The sequence below is a fragment of the Chiloscyllium plagiosum genome, chromosome 14, assembly GCF_004010195.1.
Source record: "Chiloscyllium plagiosum isolate BGI_BamShark_2017 chromosome 14, ASM401019v2, whole genome shotgun sequence".
Lineage (NCBI taxonomy): Eukaryota > Metazoa > Chordata > Chondrichthyes > Orectolobiformes > Hemiscylliidae > Chiloscyllium > Chiloscyllium plagiosum.
The window spans coordinates 5,976,113-5,990,226 of record NC_057723.1 but is presented as its reverse complement, the minus strand read 5'-3'; the positions used below and the strand labels follow the sequence as shown (position 1 = coordinate 5,990,226).

The window sequence follows — 14,114 nt, the reverse complement described above, 5'->3', positions numbered from 1 at the left end:
CACACGGGATGAATATGGATTTCAATAGTTTCCTCATTTCCCCTCCCCCCACATTATCCCAGTCCCAAGCCTCCAACTTGGTACCGCCCTCCTGATCTGTCCATCACCTTTCCCATCTATCTGATCAACACCCCGACCTATCACCTTCTCCCCCACCTCCATCTACCTATCGCTTTCTCAGTTACCTTCCCTCCACCACCCTCCCCAATTTATCTCTCAGCTTCCCCCATCCCCACCCCGGCCCACAAGCCTCATTCCTGATGAAGGGCTTATTCTCCTGCTCCTCAAATGCTGCCTGACCTGTTGTGCTTTTCCAGCACTACACTCTCGACTGAGTAATGAAGGCGTGTTCTGAATGCCTTCTTAACCACCTTGTCTACACGTGTGGCAAACTTCAAGGAATTATATACCTGAACCCCTAGGTCTCTCTATTTTACAACACGACCCGAGGCCCTACTTCCGAGGGAGAACACCTCATCTTCCGCCTCGGAACCCTTCAAGCCAGGGCATCAATGCAGATTTCACCAGTTTCTTCATTTCCCCTCCCCCCACCTTACCCCAGTTCCAACCTTCTAGCTCAGAACCGCCCACATGACCTGTCGCACCTGCCAATCTTCCTTCCCACCTATCTGCTCCACCCTCCTCTCTTACCTATCACCTTTACCCCCACCTCCATCCACCTATTGCACTCTCAGCTACCTTCTCCTCAGCCCCAATTCCCTCTCAGGCTCCCAGCCTCATTCCTGATGAAGGGCTTTTGTCCGAAATGTTGATTTTCCTGCTCCTCGGATGCTGCCTGACCTGCTGTGTTTTTCCAGCACCACACTCTCGACTCTAATCTCCAGCATCTGCAGTCCTCACTTTCGCCACCAAATTTGGTGTCATCCGTAAAATTACTTACCATGTCTATATTCACATTCAAACCATTTATGTAAATGACAAACAAAAGTAGACCCAGTACCTGTGGAACACCACTGGTTACAGGCCTCCAGTACACCACCATCCCAGGCCTGTTGCCTTAAAACCAATATAGCATCCAATTTACAGGCTCACCCTGAATCGTTTAGGAGATGGAGGAGTTTAGGGAAGGAATTCCAGAGGTTAGAAAACAGAACACAGGAATTAGGTACCAGAGGTTATCATTTTGTCTCTTTGAGTCTGTCCCACTAATCAATAAGATCAACTCCAACTTCCGGTCTCCCCCCCCATACAATCGTCGGAATGTTTGGGGAAAGTGAGGATGCAGATTCTGGAGATCAGAGTCAAAGGTATGGCACTGGAAAAGCACAGCGGGTCAGGAAGCATCCCAGGAACAGGACAGTCCACGTTTTGGGCATAAGCCCTTCATCAGGACTGGGGGTGGGGATAGGGGGCTAAGAGATAAATGGAGGGGATGGGGGAAGGTGATGGGTATGTGGTGATAGGTCAGAATAGAGGATGGGTTAGCTCCTCTCTGGCGGGTTTGCAAGTTAGTGACACTAACAACATGGGTTCAATTCCCACACTGACTGAGATTACCATGAAGGGACTCTCTTTCTCAATCTCGCCCTTTGGTGTGGGTGTCGTGACCCTCAGTTTAAATCATCAACCGTTCCTCTTTATTCCTGATGAAGGGCTTTTGCCCGAAACGTCGATTTTGCTGCTCCTTGGATGTTGCCTGAACTGCTGTGCTCTTCCAGCACCACTAGTCCAAAACCAAAGAGTGGGACTATGGCGGGTTCGCCTTTACCTTATCCACCCAGAGAGCAGACTCCAGTGTAAGTTGCAGAAAGGAAACTTGGGAGGTGGGGGTTTGCAATGGAAAGGGGCAAGGCTTTGGGGAGAACCTGGGGAGCCCTTGCAAGGAGCGGGCACGGACGCGATGGGCCGAACGGAATGTCTGGACCCAGCTGAGGAGGAACCTGGCGGCTGGGCAAAGCAGGCGGAGTCAGTGATAGCCACCCCCTCCGTCTCTACATCAGCCGCCTGCGAGCTGACGCTAGCGAGACCTCTACCCGCTTGCGTGGCTCCGGGCTCCGGGAGCAGGCAGCTTCTGCTGGTCCCTTTCATTCGGAAATTAACCCGGCGCTGCCTCTCCGGCGCCAGCTACTTCCTGGGTCTGTCCCTCCGCCTTTCATCTGACTGTGAATTTCCAATCAATCATTGCCCTTTCGGTAAGTGTCTACCCTGTAATATTGATAGAGCACATCTGTATCACTGTGTTGCTCACGCCGTGTGTTTCCTGCTCTCGCTTGCACAGGGAAAGTTCCTGGATTTAAATCTGCCTTAAATTTGTATATAAATGCTGTGTAAGAAATACTGGCGGAGTTTCAGGGTGGCTGGAGGTCCCACCCCGGAGTCTCACTGCGGTCTGCGGAGTTATTCCATTACTGTCTCTGTGTGACTCACTATCTTGTCTGTGTGTGTAGCCTGCTCTGCTTCTTGTTAACTCCCAACTGCTGCCCCAATCCAACGAACTCTCAGACAACCCCTCCCCCCAATCTCCCCCCTCACTCCTCCCCCGAGCTATGAGCTGTAGTGATAAAGGAACTGGTGCCTCCAATGTAGAGGCGACCTACTAACATCTTCAAATCGCCTGGGGTAAGAGGGACAAAAACAGTTCCGTCATCCACAGCGTCTTTAAAACACTTCAAGTTTTGCTTTCTAGGAAAAGACAAGGTAGACAAGATAAGGACTTCAACAGTTTCCTCATTTCCCCTTCCCCGACCTCACCCTAGTTCCAAACTTCCAGCTCAGCACTATCCCCATGACTTGTCCTACTTATCTATCTTATTTTCCATCTATCCACTCCACCCTCCTCCCTGACCTATCACCTTCATCCCCTCCCCCATTCACCCATTGTACTCTATGCTACTTTCTCCCTACCCTCGCCCTCCTCTAGCTTATCTCTCCACGCTTCAGGCTCACTGATGAAGGGCTTTTGCCCGAAACGTCGATTTTGCTGCACCTCGGATGCTGCCTGAACTGCTGTGCTCTTCCAGCACCACCAATCGAAAATCTGGTTTCCAGCATCTGCAGTCATTGTTTTTACCAAGGTAGATAAACTACTTCCACTGGTTTGGGATTCCAAAACTAGGGGGCACAGTCTGAGAATTAGGTTCAGATCCTTTAGGACAGATATTAAGAAGCACTTCTGCATACAAAGGCTGGTTGAGGTTTGGCACCCTGTTCCACAAATGGCAGTTGAAGCTAGATTAGTTGTTAATTTCAAATCTGAGAGACTGTGTTTTTGTTCCCATCACACCTTGGTTTAACAACAGGAACAGAAATTGCTAGAGAAACTCAGCAGATCGGGCAGCATCTGTTGGGAGAAAACAGTGACCTCTTGTTCTAAAGAGGTGTCACTGGACTCAATTTTTTTTTCTCTCCACAGTGATGGCTTAGTGATTAGCACTGCTGACTCACAGCACCAGGGATCCGGGTTCGAATCCACCCTCGGGCGACTGTGTGCAGTTTGCAAATTCTCTCGTGTCTACGTGCGTTTCCTTCAGTTTCCACCCACAATCCAAAGATGTGCAGGTTAGATGGATTGGCCGTGCTAAATTGTCCCATAGAGTTCAGGAATGTATAGGTGAGGCAGCAGTGCGAACCACTGAGCCAATGTGTTTCCTATCTGAGTCCTCAATGGTCTATCCTGTATTCTTAGACTGTAACCTTTGATTCTGGACTCTCTGGATATCAGGAACATACTTCCCGTGTTTACCCAGGAATAGTCCCAGAAGCATTTTGTAGGTTTCTGAGACTCTCTCCTCATTCTTCAAAATTCCAGTGAATGTGGTCCTGACTGATCCGGTCTGTTTTCATATATCCGTCCAGCCAGTCCAGGAATCAGAAAGGGAAACCTTTGTGTATTGAGTGCAAATATTCCCATCCTGGGCAGTGAGGGGGAACCACACTCTCCTTCTGAAGTGTGCAAGAGATCTTTTGGACCTTAGTTCAATATTTCATGGAAAAGATGGCAATGCTAACAGTGTGGCACTCCTTCACCACTGCACTGACATGTCAGAACTTGACCCCCCAGGCATGGGGTGAGAGTGCTGCCCACTCAATCTTGTCCAATACTACAGCTGGTTTAAATGATGGAAGTCTGTCATTTCTCATGTTGACAGTAGGTGTGGCTGCCCAGGATTTTGACCATCCACCTTCCCCAGTGCTCAAACTGATCTATGCAGTTTGATTGGACAGGGACTGTCTGCTGTGAGCATGGCCACTTTACGATTCAGAATAACTCTGTATTCAGGGCAAAGTGGAGAGAGCTTCAATCAGTATCTGCCCATTCCCAAACTCCCAACTGGGAGTGACTCCACGTTAGAGTCATAGAAATGTACAACATGGAAACAGACCCTTCGGTCCAACCCGTCCATGCTGACCAGATATCCCAACCCATTCTCGTCCCACCTGCCAGCACCTGGCCCATATCCCTCCAAACCCTTCCTATTCATATACCCATCCAAATGCCTCTTAAATGTTGTAATTGTATCAGCCTCCACCACATCCTCTGGCAGCTCATTCCATACCCGTACCACTGTCTGTGTGAAAAAGTTGCCCCTAAGGTCTCTTTTATATCTTTCCCCTCTCACCCTAAACCTATGCCCTCTAGTTCTGGACTCCCTGACCCCAGGGAAAAAGACTTTGTCTATTTACCCTCTCCATGCCCCTCATAATTTTGAAAACCTCTATAAGGTCACCTCTCATCCTCTGCGCTCCAGGGAAAACAGCCCCAGCCTGTTCAGCCTCTCCCTATAACTCAAATCCTCCAACCCTGGCACCATCCTTGTAAATCTTTTCTGAACCCTTTCAAGTTTCACAACATCTTTCCGATAGGGAGGAGACCAGAATTGCACACAATATTCCAACAGTGGCCTAACCAGTGTCCTGTACAGCTGCAGCATAACCTCCCACCTCCTGTACTCAATACTCTGACCAATAAAAGAAAGCATACCAAATGCCTTAGTTGAAAATTGTTTATTTCCCTAGCATTGACTCGAATCACAAAAATAAGTGATCGCACACTGGCTGCTATGTTTAATATGTTATAACAGTGACTGCACTTTCTAAAAATTTAAAATACTTCATTATCTCAGGATTGAAGAGGCCATTCAGCCCATTATCTGTAAAGTGCTTTGGGGAGCTATGAGATAATTCGCAGATTTATGTGAATGCAAATCTTTCCCAAATCAAAAAAACCCTAGTCTATACCAGACCTAAATTTCAATCCCCTAATGCCATTTATTCTGTTATTTGATAAGTTGACTGTTTAGTATGTTAAAATACACAAGGTACTACAGATCACAATTGAACAGTTTTTGGTCTTCTCATCAAAGATACACTGACCTTGGGGATAGTACATGAGGCTGATCCTGGGTATGGAGGGATTTTACTATGAGGCAAAGTTGAGTAGGTTAGTCTTGTACACACTGGAATATAGAAGAATAAGGGGCAGCCTTATTGAAGCATAAAATTGTTAAGGGACTTGACTGTAAGTGTGGAAGGTCGTTTCCCCTGTGGGAAAGTCCAGTTAAGAGAGAAGCGTGGAGGACTTTTGTTTCCCTGAGTGGAGTGAGTTTCTGGAATTGTTTCCCACTGAGGGCTATTGAGGCCAGTCATTAAGTATATTCAAGGCTGAGGTAGATTTTTAATCAGAAGGGAATCAAGGATTATGGAAAAAAGGCAGGAGAGTGGAATCGATAGGTATCAGATCAGTCATCACCTCATTGGACGGTGGAACAATCTTGATGAACCAAATAGCCTATTTGAGCTTCTACATCTTATGGTCTTGTACATCGTTTCAGTGATGTGAATTTTATAACTAACTAGCTCCATGTTCACTTCTGGGCTGAATACAATCTTCAGTTACACCAAGCACGTGGGCGGCACGGTGGCACAGTGGTTAACACTGCTGCCTCACAGCGCCAGAGACCCGGGTTCAATTCCCGCCTCAGGCGACTGACTGTGTGGAGTTTGCACATTCTCCCCGTGTCTGCGTGGGTTTCCTCCCACAGTTCCAAAGATGTGCAGGTCAGGTGAATTGGCCATGCTAAATTGTCCGTAGTGTTAGGTAAGGGGTAAATGTAGGGGTCTGGGTGGTTTGCGCTTCGGCGGGTCGGTGTTTCCACACTGTAAAGTAATCTAATCTAAAAGCGTACAACTCAAACAGCCATTCAGTCCAACTGGCATGTGATGGTGTTGGAGGGAGAGAATATTTAAAACACTGGACGGAGAGTGAATTTTTCTTCCCCCCGATTATTCCTTCACATTCCTGACTTGTGCTTATAAAACGGTGGGCCTGCGTTTGGAGTCAGGAGGTGAGTTACTTGCTGCAGAATTCCTAGCTTCCGCTCTGCTCCTGTGGCCACCGTATTTATGTAGTTGGTCCAGCGCAGTTTCTGGTCAATCGTCAATCCCCAGGTATTGATAATGGGGGATTCAGTGATGATATTACCATTGAAGGTGATGGGAAATGGTTAGGTCCTCTGTTTTGCTGATAGTTTTGCCTTGGCATTTGTGTAGCATGAATATTGCTGCATCCTATCAGTACCAGCCTGAATGGTGTCCAGCTCTTCTGTTTCCTGTAAATCATCTTTTGCATCTTCTCTAGAATATCTATATCCTTTTATATAATATGAAGACCAGAAGTGTTCATGGCACAGTAAGCTGGAAAAACCTTATTGACACTTTTTAAAATTATTCATTAATTCACAGAATATGGGTGTTATTGGCTGAGCCAGCATTTATTGCTCGTCACTAGTTTCTTTTGGGAAGGTGGTAGTGAGCTGTTTTTCTTGAACTGTTGCAGTCCATGTGCTGTAGGTAGACCTACAATATTGTTGGTAATAGACAGGCAGGAGGCTGGAAGATCACAGCAAGCCAGGCAGCATCAGGAGGTGGAGAAGTCAACGTTTCGGGTGTAACACACTTAGTGTGAAGGTGGTGTGAATGGGTGGGTGTCTCAGAATTTGCAATGCTGTGCTGTAGTTTGTGTTTATGTTTACCTTCTGAGAATCAGCACCTTTTTTTTTCTCTCTTGCTGTTTTCAAACTAGGTTCAGACCATGGTCCAGGTCAGTAAGATTTGCTGCATTGGAGCAGGATATGTTGGAGGCCCGACGTGCAGTGTCATTGCACAGATGTGCAAGGAGATCACCGTGACTGTGGTGGATTTGAATGCCGAGCGGATTAAGGCCTGGAATTCCAACCAGCTTCCTATCTTTGAGGTGATTCCATTGACTCCACCCCCCTCCTCCTGTGGAAGGTATACCCCTCCCCCTTCCTGTCACTGAGGTGGGAGCGGTAATGCTTCTGTAGATAAACCCATTGTTAACATTTTGCTTTTGTGAGTTTAATCTCGGTTCAGGATCCAGTCCTCTGAATGGTGGGAATTGATTCAGGATCTGTAGAAAACTAGTGATATAAGAGGTCATGGCTGATTTGATCTGTTATTGCTGATGTGATCCTTCTTTGATGAGTCCTTCTGGGTTAGGCTGCTGAGAGTTTTGGGACTTGGGGGTTCTGTCTTGTGCTGCTGAGAGACTGCACCTTTGGACTGTTCTGTCCTAACTCTTAGTGTGCTGCATCTAGACCTGAGAGTGAGTATGATCTGACACCTGGAAGTTTGAACAAATACTTATTTACACAGGATCATACATTTACTGATCTCTGTAATGCAGCTCTCAATTACACATTATCCCATCCTCTTCAGTGAGTCTCATTTGCATGTGATGGCTGATGTCAGTGTTCCATCATCATTGTCATGCCATTAACTTATGCCATTCCCATAATACAATCATTGGGACACTTGTAGGGGTTGATTAGAGTTCAGGAGAGGTATGTTCCTGTGAAAACGAGGAATCAAATGGCAAGGTTAGGAAACCATGAATGATAGGTGATATTGTGAGACCACCTAGAAGGAAAAAACATGTATACATAAAGTCGGCTACTGAAGACAGACGAAGCTTTGGAAGAATATTGGGAATGTAAGACCAATCTGAAACAAAGAATTAAGAGGGCTAAAAGGGGTCATGAGATATCTTTAGCAAACAGGGTTAAAGAAAATCCCAAAGCTTTTTTTTTCATATATAAACAGCAAGAGGGTAATGAGAGAAAGGGTTGGTCCACTCAAGAACACAGGAGGAAAGTTATGTGTGGAGTCAGAAAATGGTTGTTTCTTAATGAATACTTTGCATCAGTATTCACCAACGAGAGGGACATGACAGATGTTGAGGTTAGGCATAGATCTTTGAGTACTCTAGGTCAAGTTGACATAAGGAGGGAGGAAGTTTTGGGTTTTCTAAAAGGCATTAAGGTAGACAGGTCCCCAGGACCGGATGGGATCTACCCCAGGATACTGAGGGAAGTGGGAGAGGAAATAACTGGGGCTTTAACAGATATCTTTGCAGCACCCTTGAACACGAGTGTGGTCCCGGAGATTTGGAGAATTGCTAATGTTGTCCCCTTGTTTAAGAAGGTTAGCAGGGATAATCCAGGTATTTATAGAACGGTGAGCCTGATGTCAGTGGTAGGGAAGCTGCTGGAGAAGATACTGAGGGATAGGATCTATCCCCATTTTGAAGAAAATGAGGTCATCAGTAATGGGCAGCATGGCTTTGTATAGGGAAGGTCATGTCTTACAAACCTCATAGAATTCTTTGAGGAGGTGACAAAGTTGATTGATGGGGGAAGGGCTGTAGATGTCATATACATGGACTTTAGTAAGGCGTTTGATAAGGTTTCCATGGTAAGCTGATGGAGAAAGTGAAGTTACGTGGGGTCCAGGGTGTACTGGCTAGATGGATAGAGAACTGCTGGGCAACAGGAGACACAGAGTAGTAGTGGAAGGGAGTTTCTTAAAATGGAAACCTGTGACCAGTGGTGTTCCATAGGGATCCATGCCAGGACCACTTTTTTGTGACATACATAAATGATTTGGAGGAAGGTATCAGTTGCAGATGACACTAAGATTGGTGGAGTAGCAAATAGTGAAGGGGACTGTTGGAGAATACAGCAGAATATAGATAGATTGGCGAGTTGGACAGAGAAATGGCAGTTGGGGTTCAATCGGGGCAAGTGTGAGGTGATGCATTTTGGAAGATCCAATTCAAGAGCAAACTGTACAGTAAATGGAAAAGTCCTGGGGAAAATTGATGTATAGAGAGATCTGGGTGTTCAGGTCCATTGTTCCTTGAAAATGGCAATGCAGGTCAATAGAGTTGTCAAGAAGGCAAATGGCATGCTTTTCTTCACTGGACAGGATATTGGGTACAAGAGTTGGCAGGTCATGTTACAGTTGTACAGGACTTTGGTTCGGCCGCATTTAGAATGCTGCCTACAGTCTTGGTCATCACATTACCAAAAGGATGTGGTTGCTTTGGAGAGGGTGTAGAGGAGGTTCACCAGGATTTTGCCTGGTATGGAGGGTGCTAGCTATGAAGAGGTTGAATAGATTAGGATTATTTTCATAAGAAAGATGGAGGTTGAGGAGGGACCTGATTGAGGTCTACAAAATTGAGAGGTATAGACAGGATGGATAGCAAGAAGCTTTTTCCCAGAGTGGGGGACTCAATTACTCGGGATCATGAGTTCAAGGTGAGAGGGAAAAGGTATAGGGGAGACATGTGTCAAAAGTTCTTTACACAGAGGGTAGAGGGTGCCTGGAATGCATTGCCAGCGGAGGTGGTAGAGGCAAGAACGATAGCTTTATCTAAGATGTATCGAGACAGAAACATGAATGAGCAGGGATCAGAGGGATACAGATCTTTAGAAAATAGGCGACAGGTTTAGGTAGAGGATCTGGATCGGTGCAGACTTGGAGGGCTGAAGGGCCCGTGCCTATGCTGTCATGTTCTTTGTTCTTTGTATGCATGCTAATCTCTCAAAGTTCAAATAAGTCTGAGTGAAAACAACTTTAAACATCAATCAGTGCACTAGATCTCAAAACACTTTTGTGGCCCCATTCCTGTATAATTTAAAACAAATGTTAAAGAAGGAGAAAATAAATTATATGGGCAAACTGGCAAGTAATCTAAAAATGGACAATAAGAGCTTATTTAAATATATAGAGAGGAAGAGAGGGGCTAAATTGAAGAGGATCCAGGACCTGATGGGGTGCATCCCACGATTCCAATGAAGTAGCTCCTGATCTCGTGAATACACTGGTAGAAATTTTCCAGGAATCCTTAGATTCTGGAAAAGCCCTCGTGTTAGATTAGATTCCCAACAAGTCCACACCAACCCACCCCGCTCTGAGTAATGTACCTAACATGGGTGATTTAGCACGGCCAATCCACCTGACCTGCACATCTTTGGACTGTGGGAGGAAACTGGAGCACTTGGAGGGAACCCACATGTGCAAACTCCACACAGACGCTCACCCGAGGTTGGAATTGAACCTGGGCCCCTGGTGCTGTGAGGCAGCAGTGCTAACCACTGCGCCACCATGCAGCCCATATAACTGCTGCCCAGTTGGAAAACTGCTCACGTAACACCTTTACTCAAAAAGGACGAGAGACACACAAAACAAACCACTCTACACCTGTAAGCTTAAATCTGTTACTGGGAAAATGTTAGTCTATTATAATGGATGTAAAAGCAAGGCATTTAGAATTACATAACATAATCGAGCAGAGTCAGTGTGGATTAATGAAGGACAAATAATGCCTGTCAAATTTATTTGAGTTCGTTTGAGGAGGTAACAAGCAGGATAGATAAAGAAGAAGCAGTGGATGCCATATATCTCTAAAAGACTACCGAGCATAAGAAATTTTTAAGAACCCATGGTATTGGAGGCAGCATGGATAGATGATTGAATAAGTAATAGAAGATAGAGTTGGGATGAAGGGAGGAATTTCAGGATTGCAACTCATAGCTAGCAGTGTGCCATAGGAATCAGGACTGGGACCACAATTATTTACAGTATATATCCATGACTTGGATGATGGAAGTAAGTGGATTATTGCTAAGTTTGTGGATGATGCTGAAAGAAATGACATTGGGTAGGCAATGGCAAACATTCAAAGAACTCCAAAAACTGTTTATTCCTCCCTGATACAAGAGTGTAAAGAAAATAGTGGCCAAACCATGACTTATAAGGAAAGTTAGAGATAGTATTAGATGCAAAAACAGAAACATACAAATTAGGAAGAAAAAGACAATACACCTGAGAATTGACAATGGTGTAGAAGTCAACAAAGGAGGAACAAGGGATTGCTTTAAGAAGGGGAAAATAAGAGTTGGTGTACATTTACAGGGAACATAGGAACTAACAGTAAAAAGTTTTGATAGTTACAGAAAGAGAAAAAGATTAGTTTTCAACAATGTAGGTCTCTTACAGTCAGAAATGGGGGAGTTTCTAATGGGGAACGAGAAATTACTGACAAACTAAGTTCATACTTCACCTCTGATTTCATAAAGGAGGACGTGAATAATGCACCAGAAATGATGGGCTTAGTGAAGGGGAAGAACTGAAGCAAACCTGCATTAGTAAAGAAATGATATTGGAGAAATTAATGGGATTGAAAGCTGTTAAATCCTCAGTGCTCGAAAATCTATATCCTGGAGTGTTTCAGGAAATGGCCCTCGAAATAGTTGATGTGTTAGTGGGCAACTTCCACGATTCCTTAGACTCTGCAACAGTCCCTTCAGATTGGAGGGTAGCTAATGTAACCCTAACATTTAAAAGGGGAGGCAGAGAGAAAGCAGGGAATTATAGACCAGAGTCTGACATCAGCCATGGGGAAGATATCAGAGTCCATTACCAAGGATTTTACAGCAAAGAAAATACTGGTAGAGGCAGACACAGTCAGTATGGATTTACAAAAGGGAACCATTTGGAATCATTCTACTGGAATCCTTCAAGGATGTAACTAGTAGAGTTGATTGGGGGAGCAAGTGGATTTGGTTTATTTGGACTTCCTGAGCACTTTTGACAAAGTCACACCTCAGAGATTAATGTGTAAAATTTAAAGTGCATGGGTAATATATTGAGATTGTTATGGACCAGACCAAACCCCTTGCAAATATATCAAAGAGAGGCAACCTTTTGACACAGAGGGTGATTTGTGTGTGGACTAAACTGCCAGAGAAAGTGGTGGATGCAGGTACAGTTACATTTTAAAAAAGCTTTGGAAAAGTACATGAATAGGAATAATATGGTCCAAATGCAGTCAAGTGGGACTAGTTTAGTTTGGGAACATGGTTGGCATGGACTAATTAGTCCAAAGGGTCTGTTTCCATGCTGTATGACTCTGAGTATTGTCTGGACCCTAACTTTTATCTTATTTAAAGGCAAGTGTAAGGTACTGTGTTCCAAACGTACTTTGTTTGGTCATACTACTCAGTTTTAAGCGAGAGAGAGAGAGAGAGAGCGCGAGAGAGAGAGAGATCCCACAGGCAACTTCAAAACCCCAAGAACTACTGAAAGCTAAACACAAAACTCTGAATCTGTGGGGGCCTGACTCCACCCATTCAGGATGTTTCTATTGTTCCAACCTTTTTAAAAAAAAACCAAGGCCTCACAAGCTGTTTACTTTATTGCCTTGGAAGGACCACTCCTCACCTCTGTCTCAACCTGTCAAAAAAAAGGACAAAATACACTTCTTAAACCCACAATACTGTCGTAAGATGGATAGAAAATTGTTTAGCAGATAGGAAACGATGAATAGGAATAAATGGGTGTTTTTCTGAATTGCAGTGGGATATTGCAGGGATCTGTATCAGGACCTATGTTAACAATTTGGTAAAGGAACTCCATAATATTTCAAAATTTGCAGATAACACAAAGCTGGGTGGGAGGGTCAGCTGTGAGGATGTTGCAGTGATACTTCAGTCTGATTTTGGACAGGCTGAGTGAGTGGACAGTGCATGGCAGATGCATTGTAATGTGAATAAATGTGAGGTTATCCACTATGGTAGCAAAACTAGAGTGGCAGATAATTATTTGAATGGCTGTAAATTGAGACAAAGGCATGTTCAATGAGACCGGGGTGTCCTTGTGCACCAGCTTCTGAAAGTAAGTGCACGGGTGCAGCAGGCAGATTGTCTGAAACCCAACATACAGGATTCGAGTTCAGAAGTGATTTCTAGCTGCAGTTTTATAGAGCAATGGTGAGGCCAGACCAGAACTGGATAACTACAAACAGGAAAAGGTTTTATCGTTACTGGAGGCAGTCCAGAGAAGATTCGCTAGCTAATCCCAGTTGTAGATGGATTTTCTTATGAGAGGAAGTTAGTATTTAGGGCCTGTACTTGTTGAAGTTGAAAGAATCAGAGAAGACCTTCTTGCAATGTATAAGATTGTTGGGAAGCTGGAAGGGTAGATACTAAAAGTTGTTTCTCCTTGTGGGAGAGTGTAGGACCAGAGGGGATAATGTCACAATACGGGGTTGCATGTTGAAAATAGAGGTGAGGAATTTCTTCTCTGAGGGTAGTAAACCTGTGAAATTATTTGCTGCAGAGAGCTGTCGAGGGCTAGATTGTTAAGTATATTCAAAGCTGAAATAGTAAGGGAATCAAGGGTTACAATGATGCAGGAAACTATTGCTGAAAATTATCATGCTAGTCACGATCTCATTGAATGGTGGACTGAATGGCCTGCCTCTCCTATGTCTTACGGCCTTGTACTGTACACTTTGGTCTCTTTGCTTGAGAAAGATTAAAATTGGATTAGAAGCGGTTCAGACTAGGATCACCTGACTGATTCCAATGATTAAAGGAAGGTTCAGCCTTGTATCCATTAGAATTTAGAATAATGAAAGTTGCTTTTATTGAAATATGCAAGATCCTCAGGAAAATGGATAGTATTGATTCTAAAAGGATGTTTCCCCTTTTGGGAGAGATAAGCATTAAAAGCCACAGTTTACAATGAAGGGGCCTCCTATTCAACAATGAGATAAAGAGGATTTTTTTCCCCTTTTGATCATTGGCCCGTGAAATTCCAGTTTTCAGAGAGCCGTGAAGGTAGGGGCATTGTATATTGGCAAGGTAGATGTTAATCCTTTGTTAGTAAGAGTCTTAGGGTATTGAGAGTGAACAGGAATGTAGAGTTAAGCAGCGTTCTGTCTAATTGTTTGTAGTTTCATCTGGTGCCTTTTGGTTAGAACAATAACAGTAGTAAAATTATCT

The 14,114-nt window shown here is 44.5% G+C and overlaps 1 protein-coding gene across 3 annotated transcripts in view; it reads left to right on the top strand.

The window, feature by feature from the left end:
• The first annotated feature begins 1,219 nt into the window (after positions 1-1,219).
• LOC122556434 (UDP-glucose 6-dehydrogenase-like) overlaps positions 1,220-14,114 on the top strand; it is a 45,432-nt gene continuing 32,537 nt past the window's right edge. The window contains exons 1-2 of one of the 3 annotated variants that reach the window (XM_043703079.1): positions 1,220-1,268; positions 7,043-7,213. In XM_043703079.1, the coding sequence (XP_043559014.1) occupies positions 7,052-7,213 (162 nt within the window). In that variant the 5' untranslated portion in view covers positions 1,220-1,268; positions 7,043-7,051. Of the gene's footprint in view, positions 1,269-1,448; positions 2,154-3,001; positions 3,036-7,042; positions 7,214-14,114 lie in introns of those variants that run through there. The other 2 variants (XM_043703077.1, XM_043703078.1) reach the window with 2 other exon arrangements.